The sequence below is a fragment of the Uranotaenia lowii genome, chromosome 3 (genome assembly GCF_029784155.1).
Source record: "Uranotaenia lowii strain MFRU-FL chromosome 3, ASM2978415v1, whole genome shotgun sequence".
Classification (NCBI taxonomy): Eukaryota; Metazoa; Arthropoda; class Insecta; order Diptera; family Culicidae; genus Uranotaenia; species Uranotaenia lowii.
In genome coordinates, this window is record NC_073693.1 from 111,469,338 (window position 1) to 111,490,493 (window position 21,156).

Consider the following 21,156-nt stretch of genomic DNA (forward strand, 5'->3'; position numbering starts at 1 on the left):
CAAAAATTTTATTTGGCGACGGCTCGGGGGGATGTACCTGCAAAATTTAAGTTCGTGTTTGCGGATAAATTCGCCCGCAAGTACATGATTTGGCAGGGGATATGCAGTTGTGGACAGAAAACCAAAGTCTTTCTCACTGACAAGACAATGACATCAGAAATCTACAAAAAAGAGTGCCTACAGAAACGGATTCTGCCGTTTATTCGTGCCCATGACCGTCCAGTAATGTTTTGGCCGGACCTCGCAAGCTGCCATTACAGCAAAATGGTTATGGAATGGTACGCAACGAACGGGGTCAGCGTAATACCGAAGGACCTCAACCCCCCAAACTGCCCCCAGTTCCGGCCGATAGAGAAATACTGGGCAATCACGAAGCGGAGGCTTAAGGCAAAGGGAAAACTTGTTAGGAACATGACTCAAATGAAGAACTGGTGGAATCAAATCGCCAAAACGGTGGACGAAAAGGGTGTGCGCCGCCTAATGTGCCGTATTACGGGAAAAGTACGAGAATTTCTTCGAAACAGCAATGAATAATTTTTTTAATTTTTTTTTATGAAAGAGTAAAGAAAATGCTACATTTGTATGAAAAACAAATTATGAATTCGTTAATAAATGACTGAACTACACGCAATTGTTTGTGTTCCAATATTAAATGAAGCAGACTTTACTCATTGATGATAGCTCTCTAGTAAAATAAATTGATTGTCTTATTACGAGTTGTTCTACCTATCTACCTTGTATACTTTATTTTGTTCAAGGAGCATAACTTGTTATGTAAAATATACTCCACTTAGCAATTTTCGTCGAAATAATCAAGATTGCATTTTTTTTAATAAAAAAATCCATCTTAAGGTTGGATTGAGTTCTTGGGGGTAAATCTATCTAAGATTTGGTTTTCAAACGTTTATTTCACGGATATTCAATACACAATTTAAGGAGTCTATCTCAGAATCTTTATAAAGGAAAGATTACAAAACAGTTTCAGTCATGTTGAGGCTTACAAATTTTAAACTGGCTTTGGTTTGCATATCATTCTACAAAAACTGCATGACATAAATGGGATTCAACTGAAATTTTTAAGGTAAAAATCACTTTCTAAACCTATTCGCGCGCTACGGACGTGTTTTGCCACCGAAAATTCGATTCGTTCTCGGCCTTTTGTTTCGCTCCGCCATCGCTGGTCAAGTTGATGACCAAAGTTGTTCCTGCTATTTCAAATCCTTCGACGCCGTTTGGGACCCAATTTCGTGGGACACTATCAACGGAATCCTGCGTCCGTACATGTACATTTATGGATGCCTCCTTACACAAAACAGGTAGTAACCTGTTTTCGTCTCGCAAAACATCTATATTAAGCTTGCCAGATTGCCCGGTTTTATCCGGGTTTGCCCGGATATTTGATGCAAAATTTCGATAAAGTCCGGTCCGGCCCGGTTGCCCGGATATCGTACAAAAAGTCCGGATATTGCCCGGATTTTTTCACAATTTTCACAAAGAAACCAAAAAAATCAAAGTTTTTGAGTAAGTTTCAGCAAAATCGATTAACGGTATGGAAGTTTTCAACGGTTATTTCAAATAATTTCGTTGGACCGAATGATAAAAAGGTCCTAAATAAAACAAAAAAATAGTTTCGCTGATTTACTTTTATAAACCTTTAAATATTTTTATGTTCCAAAAAGTTTTTGGAAGTCTGCAATTACATTAATAAAATATTAGTTTCAATTTTTTTTTGCATTTTTTTCTTTGCTTTTATGTATAATCACACCTAAATTTTGCCCGGTTTTTGCCCGGTTTATGGATTTGAAAAATTAAAATCCATGCCCAGATTTTGCCAGGTTTTTTTTTTCGAAAAAAATTCCGGAATTGCTAGGCCCGGATGGGAGTGGAAAAAATTCTAGCAACCTTAATCTATATGGTATTGGCGTAGGCATGGGTGGCAAAACTCCTCAGATCGGCTTGTCCAGTGAAAGAGAGTGCAATTTTTTCCGTCTGCTCTCCCAATCGATGCGAGGAGAGATAAATCGCACTGAAATAAAGAGTGAGATTGTCAACACATAAGAGTGAGCGAGAGCACTCACATCCAGGGTTGCCAACATATATTTTCAATAATCAGGGAACTGGTGAAATAAAAATCAGTCAAAATCAGGCTACATAAGTAACGGGAATTCCTCTAAAAGTGATGACCTTATTTTTTTTTTGGTCATCACTCTACATTTTTACTGTGTTGGGGGCTTACTTGGTTGCATAATTCTACTGAATCAAAGATTCCATTTCATTCCCTTTTTAAGATATGAATCAATGGAAATCTTTCGATTGGTTTCATTCAGCCACATTTTCGCTTTTTAACTTTAGCAATGGTACCTAATTTAGTTCCTTACTACCCATTTTTCATCACATTCGCAAAAATCAGGCAAAATCAGGCATTTTTTGAAAAATCTGGGAAATTCAATGGCTTTTCAGGTTGTCTGGCAGAGCCTCGAAAAAGCTAGCTCAGTTTATTCTTGGTACGTTCACGAGAAAAGATGCTACTTTCCGAATCAAAGCTCACAGCGGTGTCCTGATTTTCTAGAAGCCGTCCTGATCTTAATTACAATTAATTTTGTAATAAAAACAGTTTAACCTCTTAAACCATTGGTAATCTTCGGTTCAGATGATATTTGAACGGTTTTTTCGGTATAAGCTAAAAGCCACCTAACTTCATATCTCTTCTGCTGCATAAATTAAGGCGTATACTGCACCGCTATTTCGCCTTAATTTATGCAATCTAAGAAGAGCTGCATTTCATTTCTTCCAATCTACTTGGGTCCTGAAAAATCCTGGTTTTTGTTCTTCGCGGTGTCCTGATTTTTTTATGAAACCACCTGTCAGCTCTTCTTCGAACGCTACCTTTTGCAAAAAAAAAAATTCAAAACAGCTAACAGCAGTGGGCATGGTAGCGGAGTAGAAATTGTTAATACTTTTTAAACGTTGTGTGGTGGGAGTCTAAATAATTTTTTTCTTCTTTACTCTGAGGTGTATGACTGAAACACAGGGCGCTCTTTGTTTAGAATTTTCTTTCTCCCACTCGGATGCAAATGCTCTCACACTTACCGTCCGAGTCACTTACAGCTCGTGTAAACTCGGGTAACGAGTGGAGCACGATCAGCGAAAGAGGACTACACTCGGAAGCCGAACTGAAAACAGTGTTGGTTTCTCCTGGCTCTTTGTTGTTTGAGAAGAGCCGACCAACCCTGGGCGTAGGTATGTTCAAGCAATGGCCTGTGGATCTTTTCACCCAAGTGTCGATTCTTTGGAGGCTTCTATCTCTGAGGCGTGGGTATCAATGTCAGAGGCTTATATTGCGAAGGTATGCTCTCGATTCAGATCTCGCCTGGAGAGAGTAGTTGAGATGTGATTGTTTCTATTAGCATGTTAACATCAAGAAAAGTGAGTTTGAGCCTCGTGGGTCGTCCTGTAGACCAGGAATGTGCAGCCGGTAGCCATTGGGCCGCATGCGGCCCTCGAAACATATTTGTGTAGCCCGCAAAGCTTGTCTTAAATCAAATTTATTTCACGATCTTTTCTACGATAGATTGTTAATCATCATAAAAAATAGTCCCTACTAAACCAATAGGCACATCACTTGTTTGTAGTTGCGTTTGTCACATAATCATCCAGATTGTTGTTTTTTTTGAAGGATTTATGCTTTTTATTAAGTTCTTTAAAAGGCATTGATGCAAAATTATTTATTGGACAAACGTAATATAGGAGTAAGTTAAGTCATTATTTATCGTTTCAGGCGAAGTTAAAATTGTATGATGAAGTGAAATATTTTTGTTCTTGATTAATGACGGAATTTAGGAAAGTTTTATAATGAAGACTGGGTGAACGGTTATAGATTTCTTATCGACATGACTCATCAAAATTATGATCTCTCGACTAATCTGCGATTCTGTGATTCAACCCAAAAGGTTTGTAACGATTACACAGGGGAACAATATTTTTGGTGCCAATGTTTCAATTACTGATAGATTTTGGCGTCCTGAATTCAAAACATTTCACAAATAGTTTTGGTTATACGTCGTATGGCGAATTATCAAATTGATAAGTTTTGGGTATAATTGATTCGCAAAATTCAAGTTTTCATCCGATTTCCATCCATGGCATTTTAGGAAATTGAAAAAAATGTATTAAACTTCATTGTTTCATTTTACTCGTATTTTATTTACAGTCCATACGCAAATGCCCGCACTTTCTTCAGTTCCTCGACTGTCTTCACTACCTTAGGTCGTTTAAGAAGGTGTTGCTTCATAATCGCGCAGTACTTCTCGATGGGGCGGAGCTCCGGAGTGTTGGGAGGGTTGAACATTTTCGGCACAAAATTGACCTTTTTGCCCGTATACGACTTCAGCACGTCCTTGGAGTGGAGTAGTGGCATGAAGCCAAATCCGGCCGGAAGATTGTTGGGACGTTGTGGGCCTTCAGGAGAGGAAGCAGCCGCTTCTGGGGGCACTCTTTCATGTACACCTGTCCGTTCATCGTGCCCTGGATCACGAAAGGTGCACTCCGCTTCCCACACGTGCAGATGGCTTGCCAAACCAGGAATTCATTCGCAAATTTGGACATCTTCTGAGAGCGGACATGCTCCGGAACGCTGAACTCATCCTTGGCCGTGAAAAACAGGTTGCCGGAGATCTGTTTGAAGTCGGCCTCCACATATGTTTCGTCGTCCATGATGCAGCATTCAACTTTCGTCAGCATGTTGAGGTACAACTTCCTGGCATGGGTTATGGCGGACTTGTTCTGCTTCTCGTCGCGATAAGGGGCCTCTTGTACCTTGAACGTTCGAAGCCCAGCCTTAGTTTTGGCCTTCTGGACAAAACTTCGGCTTAGGTGTAGCATCTTAGCCACATCCCGAACTGGGGCGTTCGGGTTTCGGTTGAAGGCCCCAACTACGCGGTTGTAATTTTTAGTGTTGTACGGAATACATTTTCCTTCACTTCTGGGCTTCCGATCGGTGGTTAATCGTTGCTCGAACCGCTTAAGCGACATCGTGAAATTGGCGATTCCCAACGATTTAACGATGAAAAATGGAACGATGCGAGAGATCCTTGTTCTCGTGATGAATGCGCAAGATTTATCACGCACGAGCTGTTTTTTCGACTCCATTTCTGCGAGTTTTGATCACAGGACTTTAAAACTTGCAGGATGTAAACAATGCACTATGAACTAAATTCACCCACATTTCCATTAAATTCTACCCAACGGTTAAAAAGATGGAGCAAGCATAGTGTGGCAATTTCATCGTGGACACCCTTTATTCTAAAAATCATTTCATTAAAATCAGTTGGGACATTTCGGAGGAGTAGTGCTACTAACACCGAACAACAATAGAAAAGTCCGTGGAATCTAAGGAAATATCTCTTGCCACGTTTCTTGACATAGCAGGAGCTTTCGATAATGCTTCTCATAATTCAATGCGAAGAGCAATGCTAAATCGTTGTTTTGACTCTTTTGTTGTGCAATGGATTTGTACAATGCTGTCTGATCGAAAAATTACAGCCTGTTCAGGAAGCTCTACATTATCAATTAAAACAAATAAAGGCTGTCCTCAAGGCGGGGTACTGTCACCGCTCTTATGGTCGTTGATAGTAGACGATATTTTATCGAGCCTAGTGAATCTGGGCTACGAAGTTATTGGCTTCGCGGATGATATAGTAATTCTTGTTCGCGGAAAATATCCTGAAATTTTAGTGAACAGAATGCAAGCAGCACTGAAATATGTGTCAAAGTGGTGTGATCGAGAAGGACTTATTGTGAACCCCGCAAAAACAACCGTTATACCATTTACAAGGAAAACCAAACTTAATTTAGGCACCCTAACACTGAACCAGGCCCGTGTGAAGGACTCGTCTATGGGGGGGGTTTTCGAAATTGGAATTTAGCTAAAAAAACCAACAATACCAAAAAAACGCATGGTGTTTTTAGTAGCAGGACTTAAAGAAAAAAAAAACAGTAACGCAAATTTTTGCATGGGCAAAGTAGAGCTTTTTCCAATTCATTTCCACCTAATGTTAAAATATTTGGTCGGTGACCCCCATAAAAAATATTTTTTCTGAAATTTTTCTTTTTAATAAATTTAAAAAATATGTATTTTAAGCGTTTGTTTTAATTATAGTATTACTAGTTCTTTAATTTCAACGTTTAATAATAGAACTGGTTAAATCAGTATTCTCATTAAAATCCATATAAAAATTTCAAAATTATTTTAAACTAGTTAGATATAGAAAATACGCAATTAAAACAAAGAATAATGCTTTTAAAATTATCCCTTTATCTAATCGGCTGACAAATCTTGTCAGCAGTCTTGGAGGGTTGAATTTTCTTAAATCATAAATATTATCTGTAATTATCTGAATCTATATATGATTCCATTTAAATCCATTCTCTTTTGATTTTCTGACTGTGAAAACATTGGTGAAATTTTTAATAAACAAGATTACAGATTAGAAAATCATTTAATACTTAAAACCACATTTACTTTTTGTGATAACGCTTATGCGATCTGGAGTTGGAACGAAGATTATGTTTTCAAAACACAAAAATTTGAACTTGAAAAACAAAGACAAACTTATTAAAAGTTGTTCGGTAAATTTATTTTGAAAAAATGCAGTATAACTTGGTTAATTTTGTTTGGAAATCATAACAAAATGTAAACACAATTAATCAACTTTGTCGGTAAAAGTCATGGTAATTTTGTAAGAATATTATCGTCGGTCCATTAGGAACAAATTGATGTCATGTGATGAAAATGGTTCTTATCAAATTCTACCGGCTAATTTCTAATATTTATTCATTTAATTTCTTTCAATCTGTCTATATTCCTTATAGAATTGAATTGATGATTCAATTAAACGAACTTCTCGAAATCTGTAAGACGATTTTATTTTTGCTTTAAAAATATCTCAAATGCAATTAAGTTAATACATCTTTAAAACTTCGTTTAATATCTATTATTTAACAAAATTGGGAAAAGCGAACAGATGGGAACATTAATAGGTTTCTTTCGCAGAAGTCAAAATGACTTACGGTGTTGGGGAAAAACCTGTTTTTAAAATTGTTTGAAATATTTTAAAATATTATCAGAAAAGTGCAGAATGTTCTTATGTAGTTTATACATATTTTCAAAAGTTGCAAGACGCCAAAATTAGCTCTTAAATTCTTTGCACCTGATTGAAATGTGAATTTAGTGGCCTTGTGTAATTTATCAAAATCCTTTAAATTTCGAGTTGAGTACTTAGAAAAAAAATGTTGATGTTGAAATTGGCTGATCTCTTTAAGAATATTTTATAACAGCATTAAATTTATTATGATATAAAGTGTTTTATGATTATAAAGATGATTAGTAATAATGTAATGGATGAACTTGTTTAGATACATTTCTCAATAAAAACTAATTTCAAAGTCTTAGGGCTAGAGTGGTAGCCGACTAAAAACCGCCGGAGGCGAGAAAAATTTACGACATGTTTGTCAACACTTATTTAAAAACAGCTTTTGGGATGAAATAATTTTCCGTTACTATGGTGAATTCATTTCTTGAACTGAAAAATTTCACTTTGAAAAAATCTCCATGGGGGGGGGGGTTAAACCCCTAAAACCCCCCCCGTTCGCGCGGCCTTGCACTGAACGAACAATCCCTAAGTTATAGTTCTGACACTAAATTTTTAGGCATTATGCTTGACAAAAAGCTAAATTGGAATGCCCATATAAAACAAATAATGGATAAAGCTACTATAGCCTTATGGATTAGTAAAAAAAAACTTTTGGCAAAAAATGGGGCTTGAAACCAAGAATGATACATTGGATATACTCGGCCATTGTGAAACCAAGAATAACATATGCAGCTCTTGTGTGGTGGCCTAAAACCGAAGAAAAGACTACACAAAAACTTCTCGGAAAACTACATAGAACTGTTCTATTGTGCATAACTGGTGCTATGCGTTGTACCCCTACAAAAGCTATGGAAGCGATTCTTTGCATTCTTCTTATTCATCAATGTGTGCAGCTTGAAGCAAAGAAGCAAGCTCTGAGACTTTAAAACAATATATCACTTACAGGGAAAGCCAATAGTGGTCACCTAAAAATTCTCGACAAATTCAAAATCAATCCAATAATTTGTAGCAATAGAGATTGGGTCTTGGCTAAACCCATTTTCAAACATTCTTTCAATGTTCTAGAGCCTGATCGAATTACATGGAGCTCAGGTGGCCCCGAGGTACGATCAGGATCTTTATTATTCTATACAGATGGATCCAAAATGGACAATGAAGCTGGTGCAGGGGTAACTGGTCCCGGCGCAAATAAATCGATATCAATGGGAAAGTGGGTGACAGTTTTCCAGGACGAAATCTACGCTATTCTCGAATGCACAAACCTTTGTTTAAAAAGAAGATACAAACATGCAAATATTGCAATTTTTTCAGACAGCCAAGCTGCACTTAAATCATTTAAATCATTTAAATGTACATCAAAACTGGTATGGGAATGTATTGAGGCACTTGCAAATCTTGCACAGAACAATTCAGTTACTCTATATTGGGTGCCAGGGCATTGCGGAATTGAAGGCAACGAAAAAACTGACATGCTAGCTAGACAAGGCTCTTCAATTCCGTTCCTAGGTCCTGAACCTTTTTGCAGCGTGTCTCGTTGCTTTTTTAAAAATGGAAATAAAAAATTTAGAAAAAAGCATGATTGAACGAAACTGGAAAAACATTGAAGGAGTAAGACAATCGAAGCGAATGATTGTTCCAAATATTTACAAATCGAAAAAGATTCTAACATTATCAAAAAAAGATTTAAAAACTTTTACAGGATTGGTTACAGGACACTGTGAATGTCGATATCATCTAAAACTCATGGGAAGAAGTCAATCTGACATTTGTCGTTTTTGTCAGGCTGAGAAGGAAATATCGGAGCACCTTTTATGTGAATGCCCTTGTCTTATATCAAAAAGAACTAATCTACTCGGTAAAGGAATTTTAGATCCTTCTGATTTATTTTCTTTAGGTTCCAGTAAGGTTGATAACTTCATTCGTGTTGTTCTTCCAAATTGGGAAAATGCTGATCAACAAGAAAGTGACACTACTGTAATCAATCAGAGTGATCTATCTTGAGAAGCTACAGTAAATAGGGGACAAACCACAAAAGATCTAACAACTGGTCGCAGTGGTAGGGACCCAACAAAAAAAAAAAAAAAAAAAAAAAAAACACCGTTACACGAGAATTTTAAAAAATTGATTGATAAGAGCTCCCATTAATTAAAATGGGTAGAGTTTTTCAATACAATTTCCACTCCAACAAAATTTGTTCACATGATAAATAAATCATCTCTAGAAGATAGAACGCTTAAATTCATCAATTTTTATTGAAATTTTTTCGAAAAATTGCTCGAATTGATCATATTTCTATTTATTTTGTTTAGTAGCCTCTCTTTCCAAAAATGATTGGGTAATGTTATGATTAATTTCATGATATCAAAAACTATATTTTGTGCCACATTTGATCATAACCGTTTGAAAATAGTTCGAGTTCTGTAACATTTTACAATGAATTTGTAAAGGACCTCCCCCCCCCTTTTCCATCAATTTTATTTTTTCATACAGTTACTCATCCAAATACAACAAAACCTATGAAACAACGAAATGAATCATTTTCATCTATTTCTACACATATGTATGTGTAGAAAATTTGATGAAAATCTCTTTAAATTAATCAAATGGTGTCAAAAATTATACTTTTTTGTTTGGATAACCATAAGTTTGAGTTGATAAAATATTTTTTTCTTTTGGCAACTAGTTGCATAAATAACTACTATGTTATTCGCGGCTCACGAGTCAGTTTTATACTACTAAAGCAATTTGATTTTTAAGGATAAATTTATGAATAGAAAAATATTCCGTAAATAAACGGAAATTCTGGGTGCCCAGGTGTTGAAATTAACATAATAAGTTAAAATTGACAAAATTCATGATAAAATTTGGTAATCTAATGATACCAAAGTTTATCAAAAAGCGTAAACTTGTACTTCATGAGGTCAACGTCGAATAACTCCGCTATTTTTCAGCTGTTTTTCTGAAGTAAACAATTTTTTTCAGATAAGATAATTGGTTGAATTTATAACCGTATTTCAAAATTTTTGGAAGTAGAACAAATGAAAATAATATTGAATAACACGTAAAAAAAACCGTCATCGTCTTTCAGTGGTACATATATAAACCAGCATCATGTGCCTCGATTGTATCCCATTTACCCGAAAACCATTGACCAGAATGAATTTTTCCCAGAATGACAAATACCCGAAATCAAACCCCAGAATGAACCATTTCCCAGAAAAAATTCCCCAGAATGCACCATTTACCAGAAATTTTTTTCCCAGAATGGACCATTTCCCAGAATTTTTTTTCCCCAGAATGGCACAAATCCCAGATTTTTTCCTCTTGTATTTTTATTTGTTTTTTTTCTAATGAATTCTTGTAAATTTCATATGATTCGAAATTCATTTTTTCAAAATGATTTTTTTAAATGAAACTACGACTTTGAAATTTTCCAACTAAATTTATTTTAGAACCAATATTGTGCTTTGTTTATGGTTTATGGAACTTTTATTGATTCAATGCTTACCATGGTCCTTTAAAAAACCTTTTTGGTATCCGACTCCTCACGCTGCGCGTTCGAGCTTGAAAGACGTTTTGTCCTTCACGCTGTCGCGTGGCGGACGGGACTAAGGGATCACCCCTAGCTTTCACGCAGACCTAGGAAGCCCCGGCAGACCTAGACCAATGTAATGGGGCCGCCGCTCCCGACGGCGGGTCGGCGGCCACCTCGGATTTGGGAGCTTCGGCGGCTTTGTGCCGCCTAAGCCCCTTCATCCTCGTTGGTTGCGGCTTTGCCGCAAATGAATAAAGTTATGAAACCCCATTTTTTTTTAAACAATTCCTTTTTTTTTATTAATTTCTAGTAGGGATAAATGTTTTCAATTTTCTGGGAAATGGTTCTTCTGGTGAAAAAATTTCTGGTAAATGGTTCATTCTGGTGAAAAAAATTCTGGGAAATGGTACATTCTGGCGAAAATTTTTCTGGGGAATGGTTCGTCTGGGGAAAAAAATTCTGGGGAATGGTTCTTTCTGGCGATTGGAATTCTGGGGATTTTTCATTCTGGGCAATGGTTTTCGGGTAAATGGAGTACAACCATGTGCCCCTATACGGCCCATCTATTGCATTCTATCATGATCATCATTTTCGTTGCAATACATCGACTTGGTTAAATTTGGATATCCAGATACTGCAAACTCAGTTTTTTCGTGATGTTATTCTTACATAATACAAATTTAAGTTTAGATATATCCTATCTACAATGATCGTTCCTGATTCAACATCTAATTGTTGAGTAAATGACGACAATCGCTCGCTCGCATACCCTTCCCAACCCTGGTTGCTTTACTACATATCGATCAACCAGGACGGCTAAAGCAAGGAACACTTTGAGGTCAATGCCAATGTGGATCAAACATCGAAAGGGAAAACTCAGTATAGTCAATGGACAAGCAAGAATGCACCAATAGACTGAGTCGATTTTTGGTCATTTTTTAATTTCTAAAAACCTGGGGTCTAAAAAGCTTCATTTTGGTTCAAAACTCATCCTTGATTTTTGCAGAATTTTTAAGTAACGTTTACATGAGTAAATTTGAACTTTTAGGTTTGTATGGAAAAAAAGAATATTTTGTACTAAAAAATCAACAACATTTTGTTTCTTCCTTAGAAACCAGCCTGCTATGGTTTTTGTGCTTATTTATAAATTCTCTGAAGAAAACTTTTCGATGAACAACTCATCAAAAAATTCCTTTTGACGATTTTCAGCAGGCTTGGTTCCACACAACACAAGAAACAAAAATGATGTTGATTTTTCAGTACAATATATTAAATTTCTCCTTACAAAACTAAAAGTTTTAATTTAGTCATGTTAACGCTACTTAAAATTCTGCAAAAAATCATGGATCAATTTTGAACCCAAACGAAGCTTTTAAGACCCCAGGGTTCGAGAAATTCAAAAATGACCCCAAATCGACTCAGCCTAATGCACCAGTGCACATAGATTCCAGTCGTCGATTTTTATTTGTTTATTGACCAATGCTCATTAGTTTATTCAATTATATGGTCGTCACTGCCACGCGATGCCGTAGGAGTTCCATTGGCATGTCAATTCATGTGAACGCTTCGGAAATTCCGATGCAGGTGGTATACAGTCATGCGATCCAGTTTTGTCACTGATATAAAAAAAAATACTGTTCATTTCAGTTGTTCTGTATTCTAATGTGTTTGAATGTAACTAAAGGTAAAAATGAAGGAAATGTTGTATCATCATATCATCAATGAATATAAGATTTCTCGATCCTTAAAACGGTTAAGGTTTCGGATCACTGGCAGCTGATCAACCTTCAAGTGACTTGAAATTCAATATCCCAAAATAAATAAAAAGCTGATTATGACATATATCTAAGTTAATCATATTTACCTCTCTGCCGGTAAGCCTTCTCCCGATAGAACGAATCGACATGCTCCGATTCACCTGACTGAAGCGATTCGATATCAATGTGATCATTGTCTAACGACGCACCCAGATCATCATACTGGTCCAGATCCTGATCGCTCATCATATCGTAGTCATCTTGCTGTCGAGATCGATCCCCTTGCTCCTGCTGCTCCCCATCCAGCCCATCTTCACCCTCCAGGTCTCGATCGTACTGTCGGCTGTTGTAATCGCTAAACAAACTGTACCGACTTCCGGCTGAACCCTTGAGAAACGAATTGCTGGACTGTCCGCCGCCACCTCCGGACAGTAGCGTTTGGTTTTGCTGCCGGGTATCCCGGATCGAACCGGAAGCCAGCGATTTGGCTAGAATTTCATCAACCGACGGCACCCGGATCTGGGGTTTCCGGTTTGGGTGTAACCGTCGTTCTAGGTAGCGCTGCAGAATCTTCTGAGTGATTTGATTCTGCCGTTGGATTTCCTGTAACTGGGGGTCCACATCTGCGATGGTGCGGGTTACACGAATCAGTGGATGAGTTGGTGTTATAGTTTAAGGTAATGGCGCATTATCGGAAAAGCATTGGGGTGAAAAGACAAAGAAGAAAGAAGAAAACAATGTAGCAAATTTTGAAAACTCCAAAGTCACTTGAAAGTTGCGCAATAGTGGTAATGTAATGATTTGATGATGCGAAATTCATAACTGGTTAAAGGGACATCCTAATGAAATAAGTATACAATGATAAAGTTTCTTCATTTTCATTTGCACCTGTTCCTCTAGAACGGAAAGCTTATCAAAATTAAATTCATTTCAACATTTTTTCCATTGAAGTTTTAGTGGCACTTTCTTGTGTCGTTCTGTGCCGTCAACTTGATTTCAAAAATGAAGGATTACTTTAAACGGCATTAATCGGCATCAGTACAGGATGTGGCCAAGAAACTGTATACAACCCGATTTCTGACCAAGAAATCGGATTGTGTTATCATGGATGATTAAACCCTACTTTAAACTCGACTTTCAAACTCTGCCTGGACCATAATTTTAAACTTCCCCAAAAGGAAAATATGTTTCTGCGTCAGTGGAAGTCATTTACAGTGAAAAATTTGAAAGAAGGCCATATTTGAATGTGGTGAAATGTCTCGTCCATCATAACCACAGATACAATGAATGTCAAAATTTACGTGCAAGAATGTTTACAAAAAAGGCTGCCACCCTCAATCAAACAGCATAACAATCCTACAATCTTTTGGTCTGATTTCGCTTCGTGCCACTACTCAAAGGATGCATTACACAAGTCACATGTTTACCGAAAGACACGAACCCATCAAACTGTCCAGAGATTTGGCCAGTGAAAGTTTTTGTGTTTTGATAGAGTCAAATCTGAGGAAAACATGAAACCAGCGGACAGTGTTGAAAAATTCCAAAAAGATTGGCCTAAAGTCTGATATACTTTAAGCGATGTACACCACTTAACGAGAAAACAGGAGACACGAATAGCGCTATCTGAAGAGTGGCGACAGAAATCGCAATTTTTTTACTCCCACAAAAATGCTTCTAGTTCATCAACGGGTTCAAGTATCGATCTAATTTTTGGAGCATAGAAACTTGAAGTTACAAGCTGTCATAAAATGTCAAAGACGGCGAGTTGCTAATTTTTTCCAGAAAGATATGGTGAAAATAAGAAAAGGGGCTCAATTATCCCCACTCTCCCCTATGACTCATTCGAATTTTTTAGAAGCTTACACATTTGGACAATCGATGGAATTTTTTGTTGAAAGTAGAAGCGCTGCCCAGGAATATTCAATGCAAAGTCGGTTGGTCCAGAACAAATAAGTTGAAAAAAGGATTTTTAAAAACATGTTGAAACATTTTAATAAACAAACCTCCTTTTCGAAATTTTTAAGAATTTTAAACATTCTGTTCATTTCCGGAGAGATAACCGTTAAGAAACCAAATAATTCGCAAAACTTAGTTCACAAAATGGGAACTGGTTTTTTGCTATCCTCAAACCGAGTTTTGAGTTAAATTTCTTGACCTTGCTGCTACACGAAAAATTTTGCCACATCCCATTTCTCGTTCGTAAAATTTTGTAAATAGGACGTGTGAACTGTCACCACAAAAGGAAGCTACGTCATCGTGAATCGACCCATGCAGAAAACGACTGTGGTAAATATTGGTTAAGTATATTTGCTAAAGTGGTAAAATGGGCGAAGAAAGCACTGTGTAGAAGCTGATAAATAGTGTTTAGAGAAAAGTAAGAGAACTCGCTTACCCTACAGAAACCAATGCTTAATGAATTATATATTGGAAGAAAACACTATTTTGCAGTATGTTTGAGAATAAAATGTTTATATTAAAAAAAATCATTGTTTCTTTTATTTAAGAAAGAAAGTGTATTTTTAATTTTCGGAACAACCTCTAGTGTAAAATTCACCTTAAAGTTCATCCTAGAAGATAATCTAGAATATCGATGCTATACATTTTTTTAGCGTTTTTTACTGAAAGCGTGTAACCGTAGGATGAGAATAAAAAAATCTCAAAAAACTGGTTAGAATTTTGAGATTTATTTAAATTTGTCAAAAACATTTCATTAAATTATTCAAAGCTCTAGCAAGCAAAATCTGCCATTTTTAAATACTTTTCAATGGATTTCAGATTTTTTTATTTTTAAATGGTTAAAATTTTTTTCATGAAATGATTAGCTACTTGTCATGTTAGCAAAAAATTATGCTTAAGAATAGTCAAAACCAAAAATCAAAAACCAACTTCATTTCCAGCTTATTTTAGTTTTCTTGATGATTTAATGCGCAAAAATTTCTTCTTCCATACAAATTTCCATACAAAATTGAAACTTGTTACGCTAACTCAGGAAACAACCGAAACATCTCAAATTTTTTCATTGATGTTTGGTGACCCAACAAGCAAAGCAAAAAGTCATTTTTGCAGCGGTCTAGTAGCCATGCAATACCTCGTTAGGTAGTTGATTTGATTGACTTGCCCATATTAAACTTCTAATAACTTTTTTGCCTGATAAGATAAGAAGTTATGGCCTTCGAAAAAGTTGAATAGCGGTTAATTTCATTTAAAAATTTATAAATTGACACTAAACCCATTACCAGGCTCGGTTTCACATGAGAAACAAAACTTTTGTTGATTTTTCAGAACAAAATATTGAATTTTCCCATAAAAAATAAAAGTTCAAATTAACAGATGTAAACGTTACTTGAAAATTCTGCAAAAAATCATGAATGACTTTTGGACCAAAACAAAGCTTTTTAGACCCCAGGAATTAAGAAATTCAAACATAACCCCAAATCGACTCAGTCTACCCTCCTATACCGTATTCGGTATCATTCGTAAAATCAATTCGGTAGATAGGGGAAATGAGGGCATAACGAGCACCCGGGGCAAAATAAGCACTCTTCTTTTGTGCAAAAGTACGTAATTTCATAAATAAATTTTCATAAGGATTTGTTTCGTGCTTCCTATAGTAATAATTTTTCACCAACTTCTTATCATATTTACAGAAATATTTAGAAAAAACCAGCTAGGTTCTCAAGTGACGAAAATATTATAATTTTGGAGCACCAATAAATAAGCTTTCATTCATCATCTCGATCTTTAATGTACGCACTGCAACAAAATGAACACATTGTTTCTCAATTTTCACCATCATTAAATTTTTGACTTTTCACTTTAATCAATTTCAAAACGCGTTTTTATTTAAATTTATTGACTCGTGGCGAACAGAGCACTATCAATCGGGGCACGATGAGCTTTTTCTGCCGTATAATCTAGCAGCAAATTCAAATCGATGTAGTCAACTGAATTATAGAGCTATATCTTGACTATATAGTTTACATCTAACGATTGGGCCCATGAATCTCCGACACTTTCCAATTGGGCTTGGCCCTGCTGAAAAGAATATGGCTTGCTCTTTACGCTTACACAGATTTCCGTAAGAATGACAGCTTATCGGAGTGAAATTGGAGTGAAGGCTTTTGCTTTCTCTGTTTAACGCATGAGAAATCGTACACCGGGAAAGTGAGCACGCCTATCGCCTCTAGGCCAAATCGTCCGATGAAACAAGTCAAGTTGTAGCTCTATTATTTAGTTGACTTCATCGAGTGGAATTTGCTGCTAGATTCCCAGACAGAAAACGCTCATCGTGCCACAATCGATGGTGCTTATTCTGTCCCAGGGAGAGTTCTCATTATGCCCCTGCAGTGAATGGTTTTCAGCTTCCGGCAAAAAAAAATTTAAAATGCATTTTTAAACGTTTTTATTTATATTTTAGGTTTCAGCCTATTAGGAAATAGACTATTTTAGAATCTGAACACGAAAAAATGATGTAGGTAATTCACATATTAAAGCTGTTTTCTATGGTCAAATAAGCGTTTTCCTTAATGTGGCCATTATGCCCTTATCTCCCCTTCTTAACAGAAATGTGTGGGGCTCTCGTCTCCTCTGCCTGTCCTTAATGCAAGAAAATACGGTCTCAAATAATCATAGAATAGATTGATAAGATTGGAAAAATTTTAAATCCTCCTTTTGACATTTAATCTTCGAATGAATTAAATGGAGATTCTCAGGTCCGGATGACCGGATATTTGGAAAACACTTTCTGTTTTGCCCAAGTTTACTTTTTTTTTGATTATAGTCGTTTTACCATCTTTATGGAAATCGCTATCTTACATCAACTGTGCCCTAAAGTTATTGAAAAACTTATCCGGTACAACTGTAACTGTGATCGAGGTTACTTTTGGGCTCGAACTAGCGGACATCGGCTCAGAAGGCAACTGACTTGCCAATTGAGCTGTTTCGCAAGCCCTGATGTTTGCTTACATTATTTGAAAGATTATTCAAAAAACTCAAATGAAATTTTTATTTTGTTCCCAAAAATTAATTTTTAGATCTATTTTCATTAAAAAAACATTTTGGGGCTCGAAATCCTGAAATACAATTCAAATGTTGCTTATGTGCATCGATGAAATATTAAAGCTTTATACAATTTAATTTAATTTGTCTTTTGCATTATATGGATTATGTTTGAATTTGGCTTAGATAATTGGGCAGTTTTTTTTGTTTTATAAGAAAACGTTTTCACTATTAAGGCCATCCATTCAATAACAAGTGATAGTGGTTAACGAAAGAAGAAGAAGAAAAAATCCCCACAAATGCAATTACACGAACTGTGAAATGATTTTCATCAATTTTTCGTGAACTAATACGTTCGTACTTCTCTGAAATCGTTGAGTCAAATACAAAATTCGTGTAAAATCCCTAATCTACGTTTCAAACAAATGTTCAGTAATTTTCATAAAATTTTGTACAATAGCAAAACTTAATTGAACGAACTCCACCTAGCAATCGAGAGGGCTCTCAGCTTCCACAAAAAACTATCATTGCATCAGGTATCAGAAAAGGGGTAGGCTTGATAGCGGCACGTTATCCAAACAAACGGGAAAATTGTGCCTAGCCTTTTTTTTTTTACAGATTTCATCATATACCTGAGAAACCTGAAAACCATAGAAGGATTAGAAAATAAATAAATATTTAGGGCATAAAGCCGATCCACGTAGGGATTTTGAAGCATTGAAGCTTATAACCACATTGGGTGAAAAATGACAGATTGTTATTTTAGTTTAAATTCTTAGAATTAGATAAACTTATAACAGGATAGGCGAGAGTACATAAAAGCTTTCTAGCAAACGAAAAACAGGCATATATGAACTAAAATGAATCACACATTATTGATTCACAACTACAAAATTCAGGAGATTTGAGTTTACAATGTTCAGAAAATGTTCCAACCAGGATGCTACAATGAGGGCAAATAAACGATTTTATAATGGCAAAGTTGGCATTTAGCCTATCCACATAGGGATTTTTAAGCAATGAAGCTTTTTTTTAAACACAATATTGGAAACAAGGACTTTTTTTAACTTTCTTTGTTAAATTCTGACATACATTAAAAAAAAAAGAGGTCGGGCAAAAGAGGGACATGTACACACTAAGTGGAAGGTAAATATAGGTACAATAGTACCTCTGAATCATAGCTTTACCATACAGGAGATTCAGAGCACAAAGTCTTGATTTTATATATTTTTATTTAACTGACCAGTTAGCCTTCTGGTTAGACGACTACAATGAGCTTCTGTGAGGCCAAATTTGAAACGAGCGATATTAAAACTGCACAAACTGTAGCAGTGGATTCCAGAACCAGGATTGACGTATGATACGAAATATCAGAGTACGATATTAAAGGAGCTTTGACTCTTCTCAACACTATAACCATTCTAAAGCTAAGGGGACATGTGTCAATACAAGAGAAGTGACATATATTAGGTGAAACAGTCGACTGTCGACATGCGATACAAGTTTTGATCAAAAACTTGATTTAATAAGGAATATTGAAGCCTTTTGGCTACCTTAAAAAAAAAAAAAAAAGATTTAATTTTTTTTTTCCACGGAAACGATATTTGTACGACTTCAATGATTGAATAACCATGACGCAATTTTAACAATTAAATATCTTTATATGAACGGACATTTACCTCCACAAAATTCTGTTACCAATCCAAAGATAGAAGGGACTGAATACTTGTCCATTATAAGGAAAGTACACTAATTTTGCGCTTGACGTAACAGATATAACTGATGTTATTTAGATCATATTCTTCTGTGATTTCAAATCGGTTAATATTAACAGATAGCCAAAAGCAATGGGAAAAATCATATTCCAAATTGGTAAAACGAGAAAATATGGAAGAATACAGCTTGTGCAAATGCATGTACTACATATGCACTATTGGCATACCCTTCTCGAGAGAAAATACGTACAAAGGTTAAAAAAAATACAAGCAAGAATTTAAAACTGATTCAAATTCAAAACATTTTCTTTCAATGTTTTGAACTTGAAAAACTTCTGAACTCTGCATGCAATAATTGACCTTGACCTATTTTCTCCCCCTCCCAGATACAGCCTCATGGATTTCCAATAGACAGAAATATGAGATAAACGTATCTGGGAAGTACTGGATAAGTCGCCTCGTACGACATGGACCAGTATCCCAGTGGCAGTATTCTTTAGGCCGCTGCCACACAGCCTCAGCTTCCACAAAAAACTATCATTGCATACGTCACTATTCAAACATTCAAATGATTTTCATTCAATTGTGTTTGTTCAATATAAATTTATTTAACAACATTAGTTGAGGTTTTCTTCTGAAAAATTGAGAACGATATGAAATACCTGCATGATTTAAATTATTTGTTAGTTTTTGGGAAAAAATTATAGTTGAAGATTGTAATAACAAGACATGGAAATAAACAGTTCAAACAACAATCTTAGTATCTAAGTCAAATGGGGCATCATGCAACATCAGGGTCAGATGCACCATTTGTATACCACAACACATGTTCAATTTTTATTTCAATATTATGTAATAAAGTTGTCACTTAATGATAACAAATGACAATGAAGATGGTAAAGTTTCTCACATCGTAAGATAGTTTTTTATTTTTTTTTATTTCTTCTTTTCTCAGGGATTTTAAACCAAGTTGGTTTATTCATCCAGAAAAATAGTTTTTAAAGTTTTTGATTCTCATAGAACATTTTAAAATCGAGCAATAGATGTTCAAATTTTAACATTCTGCGATCCCGTACAAAACTTTACCCAGTATCACGAATTTGCTTAAACCTACAAACTTTATATTGATTTTATTATTCTATACTGTTGGTGTAAAAATATTTTTCGGATAGTCATCAAATAATTTAAAATATTTTTTTATGGTTAAGTTACCAGTCTGAACGAAAATGCATCAAGATTAAAATCAAAGATTCACCTTTTAATTCTGCTTTCCATATACTAGAAAATGATTGTTTTGCACCCCGCGTTTGTAAATTTTTTAAGTTTTGTCCATCCAAACATTAGTTCTCATGATTTTAGCTAGTAGAATATTGTGTAATATTTTTTACCCCTAAATGTATGCAACACTCTTATGATTTCAAATACATAAAAAACTATAAATTTTCAAATGTAGTCGTTTGATTTTTCATAAGAAAAACCAAGCAACTTACCCCTTTTTTAAGTAGAGTGAAAATCGCATGTTTTTGTAAATTAAAAAATAACTGGCGAAACCGATAATTTTTCTAACTGCGTTAATTTGATGTCCTATCAACCTTAAAAGTTTTGATGTACAAGCGGTATGATTTTCTGTGAACAATAAGTTTTTAGAAGCCATTTAAGTTGAAAAGGTTTGCATTATTTCCCATTTGACGGTATTTAACAAGATAGGTACTAAATCCCTACAGGTCGAAAATTACAAATTTTTTTGTGAAATCAATTGTTCCTAGCCATTAAGACTCTTAAAATATTACATGGAGCATACGCCTAAAAATTCTGAATCGTCTGTTTCTTGTCGGTTGCTTGGAGATATTCCAATTAGTACATCTGATGTTAAATGAAGCTTGGAAATGTCTATTGTTCATTTGTAAGTTCTAAGTTGAACTCGGTACACCCCTTCATTTCATTTTGAGTAATGACATCTTGATTGTTTGGTAAGAATCTAGACCAGTTGCATATTGATG

General features: G+C 35.6%; 1 protein-coding gene across 4 annotated transcripts in view; it reads right to left on the bottom strand.

Moving 5' to 3' along the window:
* LOC129758813 (uncharacterized) overlaps window positions 1–21,156 on the bottom strand; it is a 147,499-nt gene that overhangs the window by 64,325 nt on the left and 62,018 nt on the right. For all 4 annotated transcript variants that reach the window (XM_055756443.1, XM_055756445.1, XM_055756444.1 and 1 more), the window contains one exon: window positions 12,551–13,066. In XM_055756443.1, coding sequence (XP_055612418.1) covers window positions 12,551–13,066 — 516 coding nt within the window. The remainder of the gene's footprint in view (window positions 1–12,550; window positions 13,067–21,156) is intronic.